This window comes from Grampus griseus (genome assembly GCF_964374135.1).
Source record: "Grampus griseus genome assembly, chromosome: 3".
NCBI classification, from domain to species: domain Eukaryota; kingdom Metazoa; phylum Chordata; class Mammalia; order Artiodactyla; family Delphinidae; genus Grampus; species Grampus griseus.
In genome coordinates, this window is record NC_139019.1 from 31349828 (window position 1) to 31374598 (window position 24771).

The 24771-nt window shown below is 45.6% G+C and overlaps 1 protein-coding gene across 1 annotated transcript in view; it reads left to right on the forward strand.

The window, feature by feature from the left end:
* Nucleotides 1–24771, forward strand: part of EGFLAM (EGF like, fibronectin type III and laminin G domains) — a 170721-nt gene that overhangs the window by 119718 nt on the left and 26232 nt on the right. The window contains exons 9-16 of the mRNA XM_082650903.1: nucleotides 585–903; nucleotides 1569–1669; nucleotides 2929–3029; nucleotides 5039–5183; nucleotides 8435–8624; nucleotides 17199–17324; nucleotides 18440–18683; nucleotides 22184–22295. Coding sequence (XP_082507029.1) covers nucleotides 585–903; nucleotides 1569–1669; nucleotides 2929–3029; nucleotides 5039–5183; nucleotides 8435–8624; nucleotides 17199–17324; nucleotides 18440–18683; nucleotides 22184–22295 — 1338 coding nt within the window. The remainder of the gene's footprint in view (nucleotides 1–584; nucleotides 904–1568; nucleotides 1670–2928; nucleotides 3030–5038; nucleotides 5184–8434; nucleotides 8625–17198; nucleotides 17325–18439; nucleotides 18684–22183; nucleotides 22296–24771) is intronic.

Sequence of the window (24771 nt, forward strand, 5' to 3'; positions counted from 1 at the left end):
TACTGCTTGAAAACCTGGGTGTTTTTGTTTCCTTGCTGAACAAGGTGATTTAGTCAATGGACCACTAACGTTTTACTTAAAACGTACTTCACTTGGCTCATTTGCTTTTAACACATTTATTTCCTCTGACTATTAGGCACCAGGTGATCATAAATTAATAGTAACTAGGTACCAACCATGCTCATGCTCTGTAGTCAGCTCCTGCCTGCTGCCTTCACAATCTGGCAAAAACGTATTTAGATTCCCACCAAGTGAAATTGTATAAACTCAGTTTTTATAAGGAAATGAACAATTCCTTGACGAGGTAAATGCCTCTTCGTGATATTGTAGTAATAATAAATCACATAATATCAGCTTTAGCACTGATTTTCTGAGTAATACAGGAGAAGGTCCTTAAAATCCTTAGCCTCAAGTTCTTTATCCATAAACTGGAGTCAGTACTATTTGTCCTCTGTACATCCCAAGGTTTTGGTAAGTATCAAAAGTGACTATATTTTCAAGTGTTAGGCGTCAGCTATAAATAAGGCAGTCTAATTACTGTGCTCTGTGTTAATCCTGAACTTCTTTTCCTTCTCTGTCTTCAGGTTAAACCGCTTCCTGCTATCAAAGAAGGGAATAAGAAATTTTGGGTGGAATCCAAGATGGTGCCCAGATCGAACCCGATGGCCGTTTCTAGGCTTGTCCCCGCTACCCCAGCATCTCTCCCCATGACTGAGGTGGCTCCTCAGCCCACTCCAGTGGAGAGGAAAGGGAAGAATGGTGCGGCTATGATGCCAAGGCTTTTTGACGTGTCTTGTGATGAAATTCTCTGCTCTGCTGACAGCTTTTGTGTCAATGACTACACCTGGGGGGGCTCTCGATGCCACTGCAACCTGGGCAAAGGTGGTGAGAGCTGCTCAGAAGGTAGGCCCTTGGGTGGTGGGGTGGGGAACATGGTGGTGGGTTGGCCCTACTGGGAGCCAGAGGGCAGTTTTGCATCCACACGTGGTTCCTTCAAGTCCTTTTTCTAAGATAAGCCCCTTCTCCCATGTTTTAGTCACTAAATTAGCTAGTTAGCTACACAGGGCAAATGTGAGGCAACTTCCATTGCTTCTAGTTAGATAGCAACCCTATTCTTATATGTGCCAAACATGTAGTCCTTTCAGAGCAATTAATAAGTCATCCTGATGGCATCTTGGGGGTGGGTTTACTTTTATCACACCTCTACTAAGAAAATGCAGCAGAAACATGTGTGTGAAGGTTAAGAAGGATAATAATTGAGCCAACTTATATCACACAGATGTACAGCTAGAAAGCAGGTGTCAGCGGCCTTAAAGCCATTGATTTCTCTTTAGGGTGGCAAGTAACCATCTCCAAAGATCCAGTTTCTCCCTAAGAATTTCAGAAGCTCAAAGTCCCCAGGAATGAGAATCCTGGGGGTAAAGAGTAGAGTGAAGAAGACGGTAAGCTAGGTTTAACAGACTGTCAGGGGTTTTTACTTAATGACATCCAGGCAATGGTGTGTACTGATTTTTTGCATTTGAAGTGAGGAAACGGCGTGCTTTGATTCTGTCTTTTTCTCTTTCCAGATATTGTTATACAGTATCCTCAGTTCTTTGGCCACTCCTATGTAACCTTTGAACCTTTGAAGAACTCTTATCAGGCATTTCAAATTACTCTTGAATTTAGGGTAAGAAGGATTAATCCTTTGATGAGTGCTTACTGGACACCGTAACACAGCAGTGTGCTACACCAAAGGGAGGAGGAGAGGGGAGAGGAAGCAGGGGGTAAACCCATTCACAGGTTAGCGAGAACGATGGGCACACTTACACACTCAAGGGCGGCGGCAAAGGGAGGGTGGGTTCTGTATGTTACTGAACTATGGAAATAGTTGGCCTGAAGGTTCCCAGGAAGAATATTTGGGTTCCACACATGTTGCTCGTGTTGACTGGAAAAAAAATGCATAACCTAAAAGTTGAGAATTATGTTTTATTCAGCAAATTTGCTGAGGACTTAAGCCCAAGAGCTCTAAGGGACTGTTCCCCGGGCTAAAGTCCTCAGCAAGTCAACCAAATAAAACATAATTCTCAACTTTTAGGTTGTGCCTTTTTTTTTCGGTCAACACTCATAATAGTGATACTTCTCAGGCCAGGATTTCAGAAGGTATAAATGCATTCTCCAGCCCAAAATTCCTTTTAAAGGAAGTCCAAACAATGTTCATTATTATGACTGTAACTGAACAGATAGAAAAATGACTATATGCGACCCTGGCACACAGTGAGGGCCTAGTAGATGCTCTCTGATCTGAATCAGCTGTGGATCAGAATTCATCGCCTTCAGCTTAAAGTGATTCTTTTGCGTATCTCAGATGACAGGAAAAGGTTTGGAGATATGGAAACAAGTCCCCTTCAGGTCACGGTCAAAGTGTTGAGGGTCCAAAAGATGATCTGTCTCAGTCTAGGACAGACAACATGGGTGAAAACTAAACTAGTCCATGGGCTGTTTGTATTGTCATGTTCTCCTAATGGAAGGAAAGAAGCAAATTTGCATGGGAAAGTTTTTAAAAAAGGGAAAAACTAAAATGCTCTTTGATGAGAATAGGATTTGATGAGCATGAGAGCAGCCCCTGTGTGACTGCGGTCTTTGTGCACATGGTTTCCCAGAGCCTCTGCTGGTGGATCCATGAAGCCAAGTAAAGAGTGGGTCAGATATGGGGCCACCTTCCTCTCGCGTCACTGCAAAATTCCTCACACACTGTTTATATCGCTGCCCTCTGTTTATTGAAAGTGAACTGGGACTAGGTACCTGGGAAGTAATTGGAGTCCACGTGCTTGTAAATAGGAACGCAGTGGACATGCTCAAGTTTCGTGTTCATGAGTGTTTCCAGGTGGCCCTTTATGGAAGAAGAGGCGCTCATTGTTCGTGTGGCTTTCGTTCCTATAATAACAGGCAGAGGCGGAGGATGGCTTGCTGCTCTACTGCGGGGAGAATGAGCACGGGAGGGGGGATTTCATGTCCCTGGCTGTCGTCCAGCGCTCACTCCAGTTCAGGTAACTCCTGCCAAAACCCTCTCAGACTTTTAATACTACCCTACGTTATGTTTTCCTTTTTATAGTGTGAACAAAATCTATACACGATGGATCCCTGTAAATAAAGGAACAGTGTATATAAGATGAGCATGGACCAGTTTACTAAATACTGGGCTATCAGGATTGCAGGGTTGCCCCTCAGATTTGAGTTTGGCACCTTGTGATCATTTATTCATTCAACAGCAAATGTTTCTTGAGCCACCGCAGTGTACCAGGCACTGCTGCAGCGCCTGGGAATGTGGCAGTGAGCCAAAGCGATTGAGTCCCTTCTCTCCTGGAGCTTCGGTGGATGCGATGGGCAGAAGGCTGGGACTTCCTCCTTGTCCCCTGCGGTAGACACAGCTGACAGCGCAGAGCCCAGAGAGGAGCCTCCTAAGCGTTTCCAGAGGCTCGGACCCCATCCTCGTCTTTCCTCAGGGCTGTGGTGGACTATTGGACTTACCTCCTCTGCCCTGATCGTTTGTGTCCCAACGCACCTTGGAAGCCACCTTTGATTTACGTGTGGTTTTCTGCGTGCAGCGTTCTGTGGACGTGTGAGTGTTTTAACCACCCTTATGGAGGTGCACACGGCACCTATTAGAGGACAACCAATGGGGATCAGCTGGGTGCTTCTCCATGGCTCACTGATTAAGATCCTGATGACACTATTCTCCTGCGGTCTGACCGTCAGCAGATGACTTAACCTCTCCGAGCCCATGTTTCCTCCCAGGACTACTGTGGGCATTAAATGAATGAAAACATGAGAGTACTTAGAGCAGCACCTGACCCGTAGCAAAAGCACTCAGTAAGCACCAACCACGATTGTCTTTTGACTATTTTAGCACAAAAATTACTTTGGGTTAAGAAGGATGAGACTGTCAAGCATCTCACGTGGGGTAGAAAATGCCCCCACCCGCATCCCCGCATCCTTTGCTAAATGCATTGACTGATGGGAGATTGAGGTCAGCCAGCAGGATCTGGGGCAGTGGCCCTAACCTTATGCGGATCTAACCCTTGGAGGATGTGATTGACTCCCGCTAGCCCCGCTGGTTATTTGTTGGTAGCAGCTCTCCATCTCTGCGACTCCTACTGCATGATTCTGAGATCCCCCCCGCTGTGTGAGCCTGTTTTGCAATGCCCCTTCACCGCATTCCACTCCACTGACGATCAGGAGACAAAGGGAGGCCGTGAGAAATGGGCAGCAATTAGTGCACATCCTGATACGGACAACACCCGCCATACTTCCTTCCCCACCGGCAGTCTCAGAACTCATGGGGGACATGGCATGGTGGCTGCTTGGAGGTTGCCTGGAAAAGGTCAGAATCCTACATGTCAGGCATAGTGACCAGAGGGCACCCCAGGCCATACGGAGGTTGGGAAAAAAAACAAGAATAATGCAACTGTCTGAGAATGCTCGTTCTCCACCCACATCCCCTCTGAGTGGAGACTCCCATGGAAACCAGCCCTGCACTCAGGCCCAGCTGAACACAGATGGCATTGCTGGCCAGCTTGTCAAAATGAGTGTGAAGACTTGGTTTCTTTTTTTTTTTCTTTTACATTTTATTTACAGCACTGAGCCTGTCATTTCGGAGTTGTGGGAAGTCCCCAGAGAAATCCCTGGAAGCAGAATGATTCAAGCTCTAATTCTCTGCACCTTGAGTCCATGTTCAGCATCTGGTCATTGCTGAGAAGGAGAGGGAAGATCTTAGTTGCCCAGGATTCTCTAAGCTGCAGAGAAAGTTGGGTTAAAGGAGACTCCACACTGAAAGGTTCTATGGGCAGATTAAAGACAACCAGGCTGCGGAGGTCCCAGGGAAGGAGGCGTCTGGCTCTTCCGTGTGTAGATGTAAACAGCTCTTGATGTTTGTAAACCTACTCTGAACAGACTGGCTCTCAAAGAAGCCATTACCCTGGAAGTGATGTCCATGGAGTCTGAAAACATAATGAACTGGTTGATCTAAGAATTTTCCTTTTCTTTTCTTCCTCCACAGGTTTAACTGTGGAACTGGGCTTGCCATCATCGTGAGTGAAACCAAAATCAAGCTAGGGGGCTGGCACACGGTTACGCTCTACAGAGATGGGCTGAACGGGCTGCTGCAGCTGAACAATGGCACCCCGGTGACAGGCCAGTCCCAGGTGAGTGCGAGCCTCACTCCCTGCCCCCCTGCCCAGCACGCACTGCAAGCACCCTGGCAGGATCCCACTGCAGAGAGCTGACAGCCCTGGCAGATGGGCTGCTTTTCATGGCAAACCCATGCATCCTGGCTCTGATGTGCCCCTGCCAGCTTTCCACCCGAGGTGGGCTTTCAGGGCACGTGTCCATCCCACATGTACCGAGGAGAAGGGTGACTGCCAGCATCATGGCCCTGGGTGCACAGGGACGTGCAGTAGGCTCTGTGCCCGGGGACGTGTTCTCTTTCTATAAGGACATCAATGCCAGGGGGTGGAGGAAGGTCCGTATTGGAAGAATTGAAGCCATTATTAGTGCCAAACACAAAGCTTGCTTTTAAGGCAGAGGTGTTGCAATCCTGTGGCTTTAGAAAATCGTCCCGAAAGGTTCCCTTGGTTCAATATTCAGGAGTAATCCATTCATCCACCTTTTTGGGGCCATGATTATAGGAAGTGGTAAAGCAGCATAACTGTTGGGCTACTCAGTAAATCACCTAGGTATTCACATATTTGTCATGCTCTGAGCAATTTTAGGACTGTGTTTAGAATAAACAGTTGGGATTAGCAACCTGCCAAGGAACCGAGCCTGTAATTCTAATCAGGCAGGTATCTGTATTCTCTGAGGAAAAAAGTAGCAAAAAAGCCTTTGTATATATGTGTATAGCTTTCTCCTTGCCCGGGCTCTTCACTATTCTTTGCTGACAAGACATGTTATATTAAGGGTCATGACTTGCTGATTAAAAAAAAAAAAAAGAATAGAAAAAAATAAATCTCATTCATTTGAATCCCAGTGGTTCCAAAAGAACAAGAATCCAAATAGAGTGAATGTGAATCCAGGAAGATCATTTATGCAGATATGCATATATTTCTAAGGAAGGGAAAGATGGGATAGATGCACTGCAGAATCACATAAACGCCAGAACAATAGGCCTACTATGGTTAAAATTAAATTTGACAGGAATAAAGACACTTTGAACTTGGGTCCAAAATACTAACATGAATACAGGTGGAGAAGCTGTAACAGAAGTAACACATGTGTAAATGTCTTATGGTTTAAAACAAGGAAATTCAATAAAGGTTAATAAATAGGGCCATGTGATAACAACAAGCTAAAGAAATTATAGGCTGCATTAATAGAGGCATAGCATCTAGGAAAGTGGAGGTGATAATCCTATTCTATTCTGGTGCCTATGTGTGTAGTTTGCAGTACTCTAACAGGGACTCTAATCCTCGAAGAGGATTGCCTTCAGAGTATATGATTTTAATGCATGTAAGCATTAATTACAAAAAGCATGTAATTTTGTGGATACTCAGGGCAACATCTGCCTCTCTACTACCAAGACTTGCTAAGCAAGTTGTATAAGCAGGACCGCAGATGTAGAATGTTTGAGAAAACTGTCTCAAGAGATAGTGACTCTGTCTTAAGTCAGGGCTCCCCCAAAACAGACCTGAGATGAGGAGTCTTATGCAAATGATGCACAAAGAAAGGGATCCCAGGGCTTCCCTGGTGGCGCAGTGGTTGAGAGTCCGCCTGCCGATGCAGGGGACACGGGTTCGTGCCCCGGTCCGGGAAGATCCCACATGCCGCAGAGCGGCTAGGCCCATGAGCCATGGCCGCTGAGCCTGCACGTCCGGAGCCTGTGCTCCGCAACGGGAGAGGCCACAGCAGTGAGAGGCCCGCGTACCACAAAAAAAAAAAAAAAAAAAGGGGATCCCATAGGAAACCTGTAAGAGAGGGGGTTAAGACGAATGGGGGAGGGACAGAAGTCAGTAAGAGTGAGATCTCAGGCAAAGTTCATCAGGATCTGGCTTTAGCCTGATCCCACAGGGGAGCTCTGGCGTGTAAGTAGTACCGCGGAGTGATGCCAACCCAAAGCAAGGGAATTGGACTTTCACACTTAAGCACCCATTAAAACTTGTTAAGGGCTGTGCCAGGGGACTGCAGACTCCAGGATACCACCAGTTCTCTGCATGGGCAGGCAAAGCAGCCTCCAGAGGCCCAAAGACAACCCTCATTAGAGGAAGGTAAAGGCGAGGCTCAAAGACTATTGCCTGGGATGTTGTGAAGGGAGCTTCAGAGGAGCTACCCACCCCTCTGATGCACTTAATGTTCCAAACAAGGAGAAAAGGATTTAGCTGTCGGGCTCCTGCTGTGGTCCTGGATCAGGGAATAGGGCCAGAAGGGTGAGGAAGGGATCCAGAAGAAGTAAATCCTGAGGATCTTGGTGAAATAAGCCAACAGGGCACTCAATTCAGCTCACGAAAGCTATATGCCAGTGGCTGGCAAAGAATTAATCCTTAAAATCCACTGTAAATACTTTAAAGCTGCCTAGCTCACATTTAATATACTATTTACCAACGATTCTTATCTATTCATTAGAAAAGCAATGATGAGATGTTTACTTATTGATAACAAAAGTATAAAGGGTATAGATTACATTTCAGTGGCTTACATTCTAGACATTTTATAACTTCTCGCAGCATACCTTCTGCCAACCTCCTTCTCTACCCTTTAATCCAAGCAAATGAGATATTTCTGCAATAAAAACAACAACCAAGAGCACCTTAATTCTGACCCACCTAATGTTCAGCTCTGTATTTTGTAACCTCAAAATCTACAATCCAGATTGTGGTTTAGTCTAAGATTGGAAATGTCCCTACTTAGCTGTAATAACACTTAAAAAAAATTGTATCCATGAGCAAATTTCAAAATATTTTGCAACTCAGTCTTGGCAATTTCCCTCTCCCTCTCAAATGCCTCTTGCAGGATATAGTATAAAGGTGACTAGGACAGTAAAAGGGTAAACGTTAGCCCACGTATACACAAAATTAGTATTATCACCTTTTGAGACACAGAATAGCCCTATGACCCATCCAAGATACACAGTAAATTGGTGTCAGGACTGGAAAGAGAAAGTTTTTTTTCGGGATGCCCATCATGGTACACTGCCTGTTGGGTTGCTCCTGGCTCTAACCCACCTTCCCTTCCCTTCCAGCTTCCAAAATCATCCCTTCTCGAAAGACAGCCCTCTGAGAAGCTCTCTTGGGTTTTCTATGGTAACCGTGGGTTTAATTTTCCAGTAGGACAGTGACTTAAATACAGATGGAAGAAAACACTGGTGCTATAAATTGCATCTTAACCATGTCCCTCATGAAAACCTGTTGTGTTTTAGCTTTTGACTTTGTGTAGTGAGTTACTGTTTCCATCTTTCTTAAAGGGCCAGTACAGTAAAATTACCTTCCAGACGCCTCTCTATCTTGGTGGGGCTCCCCGTGCTTACTGGTTGGTGAGAGCAACAGGGACAAACCGAGGCTTTCAAGGCTGTGTACAGTCACTCACTGTTAATGGGAAGAGAATGGACTTGAGGCCCTGGCCGCTGGGGAAGGCACTCAGCGGGGCTGATGTGGGTAAGTGGTTGCCCAGTGGGTGGGATGCTCTCGTGGGACTGCCTTTCTGCTTTGGGCCAGGGTGGGGAGAAGCTTCATGGGCTACAACCCTAGGCAGATGGTTAATGCAGAGCTTTAGGAGGGAGGTGGGCCTGAGGGGTGAGGTTGGTGCTCTGAAGACATGATGACCTTGAATCTGAACACTCAGACGTGGTAAATAAGACCAAGGGTGGACCAAACCCTTGGTTGTGTCCTGCTGTCATCTTGGCCCTCTTCATGAAACGTAGCCTGGTCTCATCTGACAAGGCAACAGCAATTCAGCCCTTTCACCCTTCTTCACCCAGTCCAGTGGAAGAACCAACACAATAATGTAGAAAGATCTTTCGTATACTCTTTGCTTCTAAAAGAAATGGCCACATTCCAATTCTTGACCACCGTGCCGAACATGTTCTTGACGCCCTCTCATTTATTCCTCATACTGACTCGAGGAGGTAGAGATTATTATTATACTTATTTTACACATGAAGACACTGGGACTTGTAAAAGTTAAAGAACTTATCTAAAATAGGACAGAACTAGATTGTGGTTTTTTTCTATTTTCCTTTTTTTAAATTAAGATTATTTTTTGAGTAGTTTAAGGTTCACAGCAAAATTTGGGGGAAGGCACAGAGATTTCCCATATGCCCTCTGGTCCCACACACACGTAGCCCCCCACCCCCCAATTATCAACATCCCCCACTGGAGTGGTATATTTGTTACAATTGATGACCCTGTTGACACATCATAATTGCCCCAAATCCATAGTTTACATTATGGTTCACTTCTAGTGCTTTATGTTCTATGGGTTTGGACAAATGTATACTAACATATATCCATCATTATGGTATCATACAGAGTATTTTCACTGCCTTAAAATTCCTGTGTGCCCTGCTTATTCATTTCCTCCCCCCATCTCCAACGCCTGGCAACCACTGATCTTTTTATATTCTTTATAGTTTTGCCTTTTCCAGAATGTCATATAGTTGGAATCATACATTATGTAGCCTGAATAGATTGGCTTCTTTCAGTTAGTAATATGAATCTAAGTTCACTCCATGTCTTTTCACGGCTTGATAGCTCATTTGTTTTTAGCACTGAATAATATTCCATTGTCTGGATGGACCACAATTTATCTGTTCACCTACTGAAGGACATCTTGAGTGCTTCCAAGCTTTGGTAATTATCAATAAAGCTGCTATAAACATCCAGGTTTTTGGGTGGACATAAGTTTTCAGCTCTTTTGGGTAAACACCCAAGAGTGTGATCGCTTGATCATGTGGTAAGAGTATGTTTAGTTTTGTAAGAAACCACCAAACTGTGGACTGTATCATTTTGCATTCCCGCCATGAATGTATGAGAGTTCCTTTTGCTTCACATTCTTGTTAGCCTTTGATGTTGTCAGTGTTCCATATTTTGGCCATTCTGATAGGTGCATTGTGGTATCTTCTTGTTGTAATTTGCATTTCCCTGATGACATATGATATGGAGCGTCTTCTCACATGTTTATTTGCCATCTGTATATCTTCTTTGGTGAGGTATCTGTTAAGATCTTTGGCTCATTTTCAATTGAGTTGTTTGTTTTCTTATTATTGAGTTTTAAGAGTTCTTTACTTATTTTGGATAACAATCCTTTGTCAGATGTGTCTTTTGAAAATGTTTTCTTATCTGTGGCTTGTTTTCTCATCCTCTAGACATTGTGTTTCACAGAGCAGAAGTTTTTAATTTTAATGAAGTTCTGCTTATCAATTATTTCTTTCATGGATCCTGTCTTTGGTGTTATATCTAAAAAGTCATTGCCTTACCCAAGGTCATCTAGGTTTTCACCCATGTTATTTTCTATGAGTTTTATAGTTTCATGTTTACATTTAGGTCTATGATCCATTTTGAGTTAATTTTTGTGAAGGTTGTAAGGTCTGTGTCTAGATTCTTTTTTTTTTTTTTTTTTTGGTATGTGTAAGCCCAGTTGTTCCAGCACCATTTGCTGAAAAGACTAGGATTGTTTTTAAAGAAATAAGGACATTTATTCCATCACTGAAGGCAGCAGATAGATAATTCTAAGGTTGGTTAATTCAATGACTGTTTTAGTTAGCTAGGGCCACCATAACAAAATACCACAGACTGGGTGGTTTAAACAACAGGTATTTATTTTCTCACAGTTCTGGAGGCTGGAAATCCAAGATTAAGGTGTTGTCATGTTTGGTTTCTCCTGAAGCCTCTCTCCTTGGCTTGCAAATGGCCACCTTCTCACGGTGCCCTCACATGGCCTTTTGTCTGTGCTTGAATCCTGTGTCTCTCCCTTTTCTTATAAAGACACCAGTCAAATTGGATTAGGACCACTCACATGACCTCATTTAACTTTCATTCCCTCTTTAAATGCCCTGTCTCCAAATACAGTCACATTGGGAGTTAGGGCTTCAACCTATGAATTTTGGGAGGACGCAGTTCAGTCCCTAACAGTGACTCAATGACGTTAGAACTCTGGGTTGGTATCTCAGTGGTTCTCTTGTTTTTCACTCATAATCCCAAGATGGTGCCACAACTCTGAGCATCACATCCTCATATGACATTGTTATTGCAAGAAATGGCAAGTTCCTTTGTTGGGTCTCTTTGTTCTCCATCTTCAAGATGTCATTTTGAAAGAATGCGTGGTGAATACCACATGCGCACAATCTAGCTCTACCATTCACATTTGCCTGTGTTTGTTCTACCACATATGATCCTATTCCGCCCTCTCTCCATTTCTGAGTCAGAGCTAGGATTCGATCTTCATGATTCCAAGTACAGTTTGCTTGTTTTGTAGCTAATATTAGTTGAGCACCTACTACATGTAGCCACCATCCAGAACTACTTTAATCTTCTCGAGATTCCTACAAAGTAGGTGCTGTGATTAGTCTTAGTGTTTACAGATGAGAGCTGGTGGTTTAGAACAGTTAAGTAACTTGCCTAAGGTCACACAGCTAGTAGGTGGTAAAGCTAGTAAATGGTGACCTCAGCAGTTCTGGCACCAGTGCCTGCCCTCTTAACCACATCTGCCACGTCAGAGGCTCCCGAATTGGTTTCAAATTGCTTCCTTCTACTTTTCTCACTCCTAAAGGTGACACCATTGTTAAAACTACAAAAGATGGAGTTTACTTGAAAGGAAAAGATTACTCTCCACCTGTTATTCCCTATGTTACTTTCTCCCTCAATTGGTCACTTGGTCAAAGCAAACAGCAGTAGTGACTAAAGCTATTATAAAGGCTCCCGCTGTGGTAAGGTGAGAACCAGCAAGCCCACGAGAAGTCTCCTGTGCTGTTGAAGAGTCTGGACTCTGAAGGCAGATTGCTTGGATTTGGCAGGTCAGTTAACCTCTTTGAGACTCAATATCCCCATCTATAAATAGTACCTGCCTCATAAGATTATTTTGTCCGGATGAGTCACGGTGCATATAGAGCACTTAGAATAAAGCCTTGCACATAGCAAATACGTTGTAAATGTTTCCTGTTGTTGATGTTATTATTAATATTCTGACTCTACCGATCCACAGGGTATAAGTTGTTTCTTCTCTCTTCATTGAACTCACAGGGAAACAGCCCTGAAGGACAGATCTGGCAGTCTTGTAATCTCTGACAGGTAGTTAAGAAGTTGCAAAATTGAGTAAGGGCCAGTTTCTGACAGCGTTTTAAATTCTCACCCTGTACAATACTAACCTCTCCATGGAGCAGATGAACCCGGAGGACCCACCTTGCTGGCTCTGGGATCCCTGGGGGCAGCTATTGGATTATTCTGTTGCTCTCTGTCAACCTTAGTGGCAGGCATTGGTCACATGGCCTTTTTTTTTTCCATTTCTTCCCATTTTCCCCTCTGGGGTACAAGAACAGGGCTGGCTATCCTTCCTCACCTCCATATTTGCTTTCCTTTGAATAAGTCCTCTGGAGTTCAAGTTCCTATAACTTAAATGCAGTCTCACCATGGGGGAGACTGGGCTCTTGGAAACAGCGGTTAATTTCCCATGGAGATGCAGGCTTCCAGAAGAGGGTGAGGACAGTTGCAAGTCATGGCTCCTTCCCTCTGATCTCTAACTTGGCCTTGCCGGCTTCAACCACAGTTTTTTCTCTGTCCCACCTCCCCAAACCCAAGAAACCTGTTTCCAAGGGGCCTTTCATTACTCGACCCCTCCCACCTCATCTCCTTCATTAAATTATGTCCAGCTATTGGATTCTGTGTGAACTCACATTCTAGAATAGTCAGCAATCTCAGCAAAATTTTGTATTCTCTGGCCCAGACTTTTCTTTTATTATTTCCACCGAAATTCTCCAACCTAAGCCACCACCACTCATTTTTTCCAATCCCTTCTTGGATCCCCGCCCTGCAGTGTCACAGAGCCAACAACTTCCCAAGTTATTCGAGACTCATGAGGTCTGCAGGGGCCACGGGTCTCACTCTGGCTTATCACTCCCTTACTCTTTCTTCCACTTGGTAAATACTGATTTAAGCTCCTGTGCTGGTCACAGCACTGGGTGCTTAAGATAAAGCAATAAACAAGACAGGATCTCAGCTCATCCCTCCGGTCATAACTCTCCCTAGGAGAGACCAAATTAATTAAATAAACATCACAGACATAAATGTAAAATTACAATTTGGACTGTTACAAAGGGGAGGTGCAATACTAATGTATAATAGGGAGATTTATGGGCTGGGGGTCAGGAAAAGCATTTCTGAGGCTGGAATGTGAAGTTGATATCTGAAGCAAGAGTAGGAGTTAAAAAGCAGAGATGAGAGGGAAGTGCATTCCAGGCAGAGGAAATGCCCTGTCCCAGTGGGAGTATGAGGGGAGGTGGGTCTCATGATCTCGTCTGTGTTTTGCAATGATCCCTGTGACTATAGACAGCTTTATGGAAAGAGTCTTCATAGGGGGCATGTAGACCAGCTGGGAGGCTGTGCAGGAGTTCAGATCAGAGATGATGGTGGTTTGATCCAGGGTGGTAGTGGTGACACACTTGACAGATCCTTAGGATGGGAAATAGACAAGCCTCACTGTTGCGCTGGATTGGGGGGCGAGGGGCGGGGAGGCTCCTTGCCGTCCGTGGGCTCCTTAGTGTATTCCACTCCACCTTCTCTTCCCTCCTTGGGAGCCTGATCTCTCTCCTGCCCCTCACTTCATTTTCTTGCGTAAACTTACATAACAGCTGGTGTATAGGAAGTATCAGTGTCAAAAAAAGTTATTTTATATATTGATGCGGTCCTGCCAGCTCCCTGTACACATGACCTGGCACCTCCTTCCTCCTACTCTCAGAGTTGAGAGTTCTCCTTTCTCAGACTAACCTTTTCATCTACACTCTGCACCCATCCTTCCCTATGTTCCTGGGACCTTGCTGCCGAGGTTGTCACTTCTCAATAACCCAAGGCTCTTAAGCTTTCGTATGCCATGGACCCCTTTGGCAGTCTGGTGAAATCTATGGACCTCTTCTCGGAAGCATGTTTTCAGGGCTCCCCTGGTGGCGCAGTGGTTGAGAGTCCGCCTGCTGATGCAGGGGACACGGGTTCGTGCCCCGGTCCGGGAAGATCCCACATGCCGCAGAGCAGCTGGGCCCGTGAGCCATGGCCGCTGAGCCTGCGCATCCGGAGCCTGTGCTCTGCAACGGGTGAGGCCACAGCAGTGAGAGGCCCACGTACCGCAAAAAAAAAAAAAAAAGAAGGATGTTTTCAAATGCAGATAATAAATATACATGATAGGAAAAAATTATATTGCAATAAAGCTATATAGTAAAGTTCTGTTATTATAGTAATGTATGTGCTTCTTTATAAAGCATTAAAGAACAGGATTCTTCAAAGGTGGGTGCAGTAACGACCATGCTGTCAAAGGAGCGATGAGAATAAATGATGTTTTGAGATACCCGCAGCAAATGGAAAGTGATTCGCCCCATTCTCAGGTCCATTGGGCACAATTCACAAGAACTGCTAATACTGGAGATTCGTTACCTCCCTTAATAAGTAAGGGAAATACTCAAGTCCAGTTAAAGATCATGGAAAATAAAGATAAAGGTTTTTCCCCATCAAAGTTCATGGATGCCTTGCTCTAGCTTATTCACACCCACTCAGGTCCTCTCCAGCTTCAACCAGTGCCATGTTTCCGTGAGCCTGGACCCTTCTGATTCGGGAACCCTGCGGACTTGTCTCCTCTCTTTCAAAACCTGAGTCCAGCAACCCTCCAGGCCCCCTGTCAGAACTTCCTGTGCTGGGGTTCTGCCTTCCACTGCAAAGCAAAGCTGCTCCCCTCAAGCTGTGAGTGGTTCTTTCTTTGCAAACCCCTCCTGGACCTCTCAGCGGTATTCACTTGACTCCTCTCTTGGCTTTTGCTTCCCCTGAGCTTCTGGGAACCCACCTTGTCTGGGTCCTCTGTGTCCTGCATCTGTTCCCCCTTTGTCTTCTCTGCCAGTTCCTCACCCTCCATTGGTGCCCTGGGATTTCCAGGGGCCCTTCCATCCTGTCCTCTCTCAAGGAGCGCATATGTGCTTGGTATCAGGGTCGCCCCTACCTTGCTGCGGCCCCTCCAGCCCTCACCTGTGTGCAGGAAGGGCTCAGCAGCAGATATTTCCACCATCACCTTATGCTTAAGTTGAACGAAAGCCAGCTGCGCTGCTCATTGGCAGCCAGGTCCTGTTCGCAGCCTCCCTCGTTTCCTTCCTCTTGCCACTCTCCTTTCGGTCTTCCCAGCTAGAAGCCTTGAGGTTATGCTGGAGTCTCCTTCCACCTTCAACTTCTAGAATGAACTGGCTACTCCTGCTTGCCCTGTGCGTCTTTGATTGTTCACTTTCTCTCCATTTCCTCTGCGATCACCCTCTCCAGCCGCAGTTTACCTCCCCGTAGGATTTCTCTCCTCTTTCCCACCCCCATGGCTCACAATCTATCTTGCATAGCATTGCCAGCACAATCTTGCTGAAACACTGCTTTCATCCAGTAAACATCTCTGGCTGGCTTTCAACGCCCCTCCCCGTCAACTCCCACCTATAAAAAATAGTTACAAAGCAAATTTGTAAAATAATTTTCCCCATGTGTATCTAAGATACGCCAAGGACTCCACTTCTTCCTGTGGGACCAGCCCTTCTCTGAGAAAGCCTCCCAGCCCCCAGAAATCGGTGGAGCATGGGGACCTGTGAGAGTTTGGCTCTCTAAATTCAAGTTGGCCTCTCTATGGAGGCTGTGGCTGCTGGCAATGTTCTCAGGGCTGTGGCTGAAAAAAAAAAGAGACCACCGTCACTTCTGCCTGAACTTCCAGTGGCCCCCAGCTGGAATTCATAGAGGCCAGCCCACCTGGCTGGAGGGGCAAGCCGTCTGGAAGGGCTGTAATCGAATTCTGTTATCAGCTCCTGGAGTGGCTCTCCTCCCCTGGGTACACGGTATGCCAAGCCCTTCCCCCTCCTCCTGAGGAGGCTTTCGGAAAAGAAACGACTGGATCCGTTCAACAAAAACAGATGACTGATGACGAAAGGATGAGAGACTCCCCTGTTGAGATGACACAATCAGGCCACGGGGGTTCCTCATCTCACGGGGCGGTGGGGGGCGGTGGTAGAGGGGTGGAGGGGGGCGGCTACCAGCTCCCACGGGCGTCACATTGGAGACTGTGCGACGCAGAGCTGGACCCCTCGCGGCTCAACCAGAGATGCACCCCTTTGCCTCCATCCCAAGAAAAAGGGCTTTGGTCTCACCTTTGTAGTTCTGGGCCAGGTTGTGGCCCATCTGCCTAATTTATTTCTTATACACAAGGAGAAAAGGAAGAGCAAAGGAGCAGAAGAAAAGCAGCCTGGGAAAAGTCAGTTTGTTTTCACTTCATCTGGTGACCTACACTTGAAAATGACCAAGTGTACCCTTCACGGGTCTCTCCGATGTGTGTTTGGTAGAGAGACCTAACCCATCTGATGTTGAACCTTTCAGCACTTTTTACTTCCGGTCACCTTGCTGTCCCTCATAAGACTGTAACCTTGAGTTTAGAAGTAGAGATTCGGGAACCCCCTGCTAAGGTATTATGGAGCCCCCCCTCCCCTCCCTGCTCCAGACAGACGAGTTGACAGTCCAGGGCAGTTAATAAGCTTCGACAAGGCTCCTTACCTCCTTCTGTGCTTATCTTGCTTGACCCAACGTTCAACCAAGAAGGCGGGCAGCACTTAAGGTAATTGGGGCCAAACAAATGAGAACGCTTTTAACATAAACACTCCGCTGACATTGGAGGGATGGTAACACACTCTTGTGAGAACAACAGCGAGATGAGTTACAGGCAGAAACAACTCTGTCATCCCTGTCAGTGGTCATAAAATTGCCCAGTTATTTATTATTTGATTTACTGTGTCGGCCATGTTTTAGCATCCCTGTGGCCCTTCATAAAGAGTAAACCAAAATCAAATTAAAATGAAGGGAAGTTCCAGTTATCCTGAAAGCTGGTTTGCAGTTGTGCAGAGGAGCAAATCAACAGGAGTGGGGCGTGAACTGTATTTGTTCAGAATCGTGAGCTGTGGGCGTGCTCAGTCTCGGACTGGCTCACGTGATGAATTGGCTTTGTCATTCCCATTCTGTATTTAGGGGAATGCAGCAGTGGAATCTGCGATGAAGCCTCCTGCATCAATGGTGGCACCTGCACAGCAAGCAAAGCTGACTCCTACATTTGCCTCTGTCCCCTGGGATTTAGAGGTCGACACTGTGAAGATGGTGAGAAAGAAGCAAGCTGATGACGATTTGTCTGCCTTGTTAATTCATGTTGATGTAATTTTTCATCAGTGTACTTTTAGCAAGGTCCCATATATTTTTATGGGATTAATGTTGCTTTGTTGGGAGGGACGGGAGAATCTTCTCTTTAACCAGGTTGGAGTGTCTTCAAGTGTCAGAGTGGCAAACCAGCCAAAGACAAGTTCTCTTTAAGATGTTCCTGGGCCAGGCTGTGGTGGGCTCATCTTGGCCCTCAAATAGCTTTGAAAAGCCTAGATTTGTGTAGTTTGTGTCAGAATTTGAAGCATTCACAGCCCAGGCTCCTTAGAATAGCTGATGGTTTCAGAGCAAGTGTTGGGAAGGTACACACAGAAACATTAACAATGTGATGTTTCTTTCTCTTTGTACTGTTCTGCCGAATTATTCTACCTCTCAATACTGTATATATTGATTATATTTATACACATATATGTATACATACATATAAACACACACGCACACACAAATACACACATATAATAATGGAAATTTTGAAAGATTTAAAAGATTTTGGAAAACCCAAGCAGGGTTGAACATGTTTTAACTTTTCTGCCAGTGATTCAGATTTGGCCCCAAGACACCGTCCCGGGGAAAAGTTTTTTTTAACACTGTATAATCTCAAATTTCTCGTCACCTAGAAGAGGGCGTTGTGAGTCAGAGTAAGCCAAAGCCATTACACACCATCCTCATATTTCTGTAGCCTAACACACTAACAGTTGATCTTTGCTCACATCACTGAAGGTCAGTGGGAGGAGTGTGCTCTGCCCCACGTAGTCATTCGGGGACGCAGACGCCTGCCTTCTAGTGGCTCTGCTGGGGCCTTAGACTCCTCCACTGATTCCTGCATCCAGCCAGCAGGGGAAGAAGAAAGAGCAAGTGGAGGATGGAGGGAAGCTTTAGGGGCCAGACCTGGAATTCTGTGTACTACTCCCACCCACATTCCAGTGGCCAGACCTCAGCTACACCACCCACCTATCTTCAGAGCAGCTGAGAAACAGAGTTTAGTTCTGTACCCAGGAGGAAAAGAAGATGCTGGTTCTGGCACGGAGGGATTTCTAACCACGTGCTTGTTCTTTCAGCTTTCACCCTGACCATTCCTCAGTTCAGAGAGTCTCTGAGGTCCTACGCTGCAACACCCTGGCCACTAGAGCCCAGGCATTACCTTTCCTTCATGGCGTTTGAGATCACGTTTTGGCCTGACTCGGGTGACGGCGTCCTCCTGTACAGCTATGACACGGGCAGCAAAGACTTCCTGTCTATCAACATGGCAGGGGGCCACGTGGAGTTCCGCTTTGACTGCGGCTCTGGGACTGGTGTTCTCAGGTAAGGGCTGAGACCGTCAGGGTCCCCCTCCCCTCAAAAGCCAGACAACAGTCACTTTGCAGAAAGACAAATTTGTCATCTACCAGCTTGCTCTCTTCCTGTCTTCCCTACACAGTTATCTTTTCTGAAACCTGTCCTGATTCATACAGATGACGTGCTTCCCAGAGATGATGCTCTCCTACTGGCAAGGTTTCCTCTCTTGAGTAACTACCCAGTCCTCTCCACCTAAGATCATGCAACGCAATCAGCAGAAACGTGATAAATAGTCAATCAGTACCTTGCTCAGAGCATCATTTAGTGGGCAAATATATGACAACTAGTTTAAAAAGCACGAATAGAAATGTAATGAACAGAAATTTCCTTGGTGACCTCACTTTATTTATTTTGTCCTTTGGAAGTAGTGTGTATCAGAGCCACAATCACTTAAAAACAAAGCTTCCCTGGTGGCGCAGTGGTTGAGAGTCCGCTTGCCGACGCAGGGGACACGGGTTCGTGCCCTGGTCTGGGAAGATCCCACATGCTGCGGAGTGGCTGGGCCCGTGAGCCATGGCTGCTGAGCCTGCGCGTCCGGAGCCTGTGCTCCGCAGCGGGAGAGGCCACAACAGTGAGAGGCCCGCGTACCGCAAAAAACAAAACAAAACAAAGCAAAAACATCAAATTATTATTCATCTGCCCTATTCCCCACAAACGTCCTATTGATAGAAGCTTAACAAGTTGTTTCCATTAGATTAAGAGGATTTCAAAAGGACACCGACTTCCTCACCAGCATTGAGTGAACACACTGTGGCGTTACATTACACATGCTCATACGTGAAGAAACACATAATTGTCACGTAATCATTCATTGCTATGCATCAATAGATTGGGGTGGCCTCACTTTAAATTTTAACTTTCCTCTTGCTTTATTTCTTTGGTAGCAACTAGTTATTTGGCATGGCTCTTATTGTTCTCCATATAGAGAAGCTGATAGCAAATCACCAGCAACTGCAAAGACCCTTCCCTGACCATCGTGCTCGTGAAGGCTGTGTGATGACTGGTTTCAATAGCATGGAGTAACTGAGTGCTTCTAAAGCGCTTGCTGGTGTCTGCAGGTTGGGTTCTGGGTTATCAAAACTTTCCTTCTGTTATCTAGTTTGTACTATTCATTGACTTAGCAGATCAATTGTTCCCATACAGTGTGGCAGCGTCCTTGTGAATCCCTCAGAGCCTGCAGTTGGGAGGTGCAGATATTTTTCTTACTTGTTTATGTCTCCCTCTTCTCACTGTGTTGCTCCCATCGTAGTTTTTACCTTCAAGCGGGAGACCTGCTAATCTAATGCAGGCATGCCTCGTTTGGCGATTTCTTCGCTTTTGAAACCCACTGTGGTGTTTTGTTCAACAGTGCCCTGCAGCAGGAAATCGGTTAGTCCTTGTTGTTGTTTTAAAGGAAATCGTGGGCTGTATTGAATCACAGTTCATATTGCTAGACTGTCATTTCTAGAAAGAGTTTGTCGCTGAGATCGTATAGCCATGCGTTGCCCTTAATTGCTGATCAGTTTTCATGGCTGATGGGAAGTGCTTACTGCATTAGGTTTCAACAATTCTTTAAAAGGACAGTTCATTTTTGTCCTCAAGAGCTGAATTCCTACACATCAGTGAGCCCTCCCACCTTGGGGAATGGACACTTTTGTACCTCTGGTTATGCAAGAACATCCTATGTCTCAAGACAACTTTGGTGGGTATTTAATTGATTCAATTTACATATGATTATGCAAAACAGTATAAGCAATTCACTTAGAATTATTTGTCAGGTCGAGAAAGGAAGACACCTTGAATATCACCTTGTACTTTCAAATGGCGTCTTCCTGGATGAGGAATGAACAGAAAGGGCTGGGGAGGGTCAGGGCTCATCAGCCCTCCTCCTGCACAGATTGCCTCCTGCCCCCTGCACCTCGACAGTGGCAGCTCCAGCTATGGGGTCACAGTGGAACCTTAGAAGTCCAGCATTTCCCTCGTTCATAATTCTGTTTCTATTTTTGACAAGAGGTGTTTTTCTTTTTTTTTTCACATAAGTTATTGCTTCCCTGCCTGTCAGGAAAGGCTCCTGGAAAAAGAATTCTTTAGTATTAGGTGTGATGAAAAGGAGGCAAGAACTCAGAGATTCCAAGGAACAGACCACCGTCTGCTCCCCTGGGCCATCCCCTCTCCAGTGTAAGTGACCACACCGATCACGGTTAGTGTTTCAGACGGCCCTTTGGAAGATGTTTATTCTGAAAACCAGTTCCAAGACTTCCTGCTTCATTAAGACAATTCAGTGAAAGGCTCAACTACAGGAAGCTGCGGAATTGGCCAAATCATTTTAACTTTAGGAAAAGGATAAGGTGGTCTGAACTTGATTCAAAAACAGAGACAACTGCAGTGAGCTCATAATGGCCACAGTCAGTATCACTCTGCTGAGGGAAGCAGCGTGTGGACGGGGAATGACCTCTACGCAACAAGAACAGGCTCAGGCGCCGTTAGTTATTATGGAGATGGGCTGCTGAACAAGATCTTTATTGCATATTGATGGAGCCAAGGTGATTAAATTCTAATTGCTAAGGACAAATGGCAAAAGCATTTGCCAGAGCAAAGAATCAAGTGAGAGGGTGGAGACCTTTCAATAATTGTGCCCATTGGTATTCCTGGTGGGTTTCTAAAGATGATCCAGGACCAAAAAATAATTGGGAGGTTCAGCGAAGGCCAGGAACTATAGAGACATCTTTAGAAAGACAAATGCAATACTTATACCCTTTTACACACCTCGCTGTAAAGTGTAACATGTAAAACTCTTATCAATATCATTTAAACTTCAAGTGTTTCCATCTTGAATTAATAATGGAATTTTTAAAGTACTTTTAATCCTTTTCACAATATCAGACAACATGGAAACTGTCCCCCCAGTATTTTATTATGAAACATTTCAAACACATAGAAAAGTTGAAAGAATTGTACAGTAAAATCCTTATACCCACCACCTATAGTCTACAGTTAACATTCTGCTATATTTGCTTTATCATGTATCTATTTATCTTTATATTCCCCATCCATCCATCCATCCATCCATCCATCCACCCATCTTATTTTTTATGCATTTCAGAGGATGCTACAGATATCAGTACATCAAGGAATCTGTTTTACATCGTAGCCTATATAATTTTCTCTTCTCCAAAGCTTGTATGCAACTCTGATCACACTTTAGCCTCATGTCACCCCTCATCTTGAAAACCAGACTAATCCTACCCCCATTTCAGACTTGTTGTAAGGAATAAGTAAAATGATAAGTGAGACACTTACTCCTCCCATGAAGGGGTCCAGTAAATGGAGCTAGCACTGCTGTGTTTACCAAGAAGGAAAGAAGGTTTTTCTTTTTGCTGAAGGGAGTGAGGTGCCTAAGTTTGGCACGTTTCATGTGAGCCAGATTGGTGGACATTATTTCCAACACCAGTAGTGCTAACCCATGCCCAGTTTCCTTCCTTCAACAGGAGTGAAGAGCCCCTCACCGTGGGTCACTGGCACGAGCTGCACGTGTCTCGCACAGCGAAGAACGGTATCTTACAGGTGGATAAGCAGAAAGTAGTGCAGGGAATGGCGGAGGTAAGAAGGACGTCACCTCCTAACGGCTTATGTGAATGGGGTTACTATTTCCTTCCTGTCTTGGAGATGAAAGTGGCAGCATGATGATTAAACACAGTGCCAGTTTACCTGGGCTAACGACCAAGCTTCCCACTGGGCAAGTTACTTAACTTTGCAATTCCTCAGCTGTGAATGGGGATGATAATAAGAGGGGCCTCATAGGGTGGTTGGAAGGATGGAGTGAGCTAATGCAAACGTAGTGCTCAGAAAAATTGCCCGGCTACCTCCATGCCTCCCAACCTCTGCCTTTGTTCATGTTCGTGTATAAGGAAGTTCAGAACACAACTCCAAGGCAGGGCCAGAGATGGGGTGGTCGCACAGCTGACAGACTCTGAAACCAGACTCACGGGGCTCAAAATCTAGCTCTATTCCTCACCAGTAGTGTGAGCTCAGACCAGTCACTCGATCTGCCGAGTTGGTGTTTTTGCATCTAAAAAATGGGGTAGTGGTGACACAATAAAGATGTCTCATAGAGTTGTGAGAATTGGAATAACTGTATTTATAGAACACCACAGAACCTGGCATATGATCAGCACTTTGTAGCTTTACTTATTGTTAATAGTGTGCTATTATAATAGCCTCAAGAGCTCAGAATTTCCACTCAAGTTTATAACTTTCATCCATGATTTTATTTCCAAGGTCATGTTCAAAGGAAAAATGACACTTTTAAGGAGGGATAAGAGAGATTTGCTTTAAACTATAACCTACTGCGATTCTGTACACGTACGAAATTTACAGACCCCGAAAACAGAGGGGACTTTAGATTAGCCAGGCTGTTCATTACAACAGTCTTCATTTTGTGCATCACAGATTTAAAGGGGGCATTGATGAATGTGGGTGTTCTGATAAGAAAATGAATTGATAGAAAAAAGAAAAGGAAGGAAAAAGGACTCTTGGTGGTAAGAGGTATTTGGTTGAGGAGGAGAGAAGGAAGAAGGACACGCATGTCAAGCAGGCAGCTTTGGGGACAGCAATGGTGGGTGGTCCTATCAGAACCAAGGACCTCCTTGGGAATTAGAAGAATCAGAAACTGGGCTCTGCTTCAAGAGGCGAGTACCTTAGAAAACATCCCATATATATTTGTGGAAGGAAGGAAGGGAGAGGAGAAGGGAGGGAGGAAAGATGGAAGGAAGAAAGGAAAGCAGGGAAGAAGGAAGGGAGACGAATAAAAGAAAGTGGATTTTAAAGGGAGAATGGGAGTCACTTCTTGTGCAATCCAGAAAACTCTAACAGCTGACTTCAGTCCAAGACAAGATCAGAAGCTCACAAGCATAGATCTGACTGTGTGTTGACTTAATAATATAAATTCAAAAAAGCCTTGTATCGCTTTAGGCTCTAGTTACCAACATCTGTAAAACAGTAACAAAAACTTAGGATGGGCGTGTTTGTAAATAGTGGGCTTAAGGCCTTGGATTCTAAGTAAGGAGCCCTTCAGGAGGCGGTATTTACCATTGGGGTCCAACAGTGAAGAGGTAACACAAAGGTAGAAACCACACCTCCGGTTCTGTTACTACCACGCCAGGGAATGAGAATTAGACAATATGGTAAAATCGTGTCCTCCCTATTGGCTATTTGAACGGATGGAGCTGACCGGAGGGCTGCCCACCTGGAAAGCAGTATAAACATGTGGGAGGGAAGGCGTGGCTGTTGTGTGTGCATTTGAGGGTGGTTCTTGTGAGGCTGCCTTGAGACAGGAGTGGGAAGGCCCAGTGCTTGATCTCCAGGAGTTAAACCTTAATCAGATCACCCCGCAGGGGTCTCAGTGCCTGCAGCTGTCCTGTCCACACCATGTTCAAAGGTGTGGCTGAGAGGGGCAGAGGTCTTGGAGTTTGAGAGACGGGTGGGGTCAGGGATTAGAGGATACTGTTGGGGGCTAACCCAGCCCCTAAGTATCCGGGCCAGATTCCTGGCTGCACTGAGAAATACCAACAGCGCAGGGTGAGCCAAGCTATGCAGACTTAGAGGAAAGGCAGTGCTTCCCAGGGTTCAGGAAAACCCAACCAGGGCGTTTGCTCAGGTTTTCCAACCACTCCCAGCCGAACGGAAGCGGCAGATGCAGGCCCAGAGCATCCCACCGCAGAACAGGCCCGCCTCGGTGGGTCTGTTTGTTTATCTCCTGCGGTCCTGCGTGGGCGTGGCCGCTGCAGCCCCGCCTCTTATCCACCGCCGGTGGCGGGGGAGGATTTTGATGGGCAGCCAAAGGGGACGCCTCTCACCCCACGAGACCCCGCCCCGTTCGCTGGACCCAACCAAGAAACTGCAAGTGTTTTCAAAACAGCCTGCTTCTCTGAAATCCCTTTGACCCTGCAGGCTTCCTGCTTTCCTCCTAGTATTTTATTTTAAAGACAAGATGGAGATGGGTTCATGGGGGTGTGTGCTGACAGCTCCTGTCTGGTTCTCTGTTTCATGGGGCCACAAGAATTCGCGAAAGCCCTTC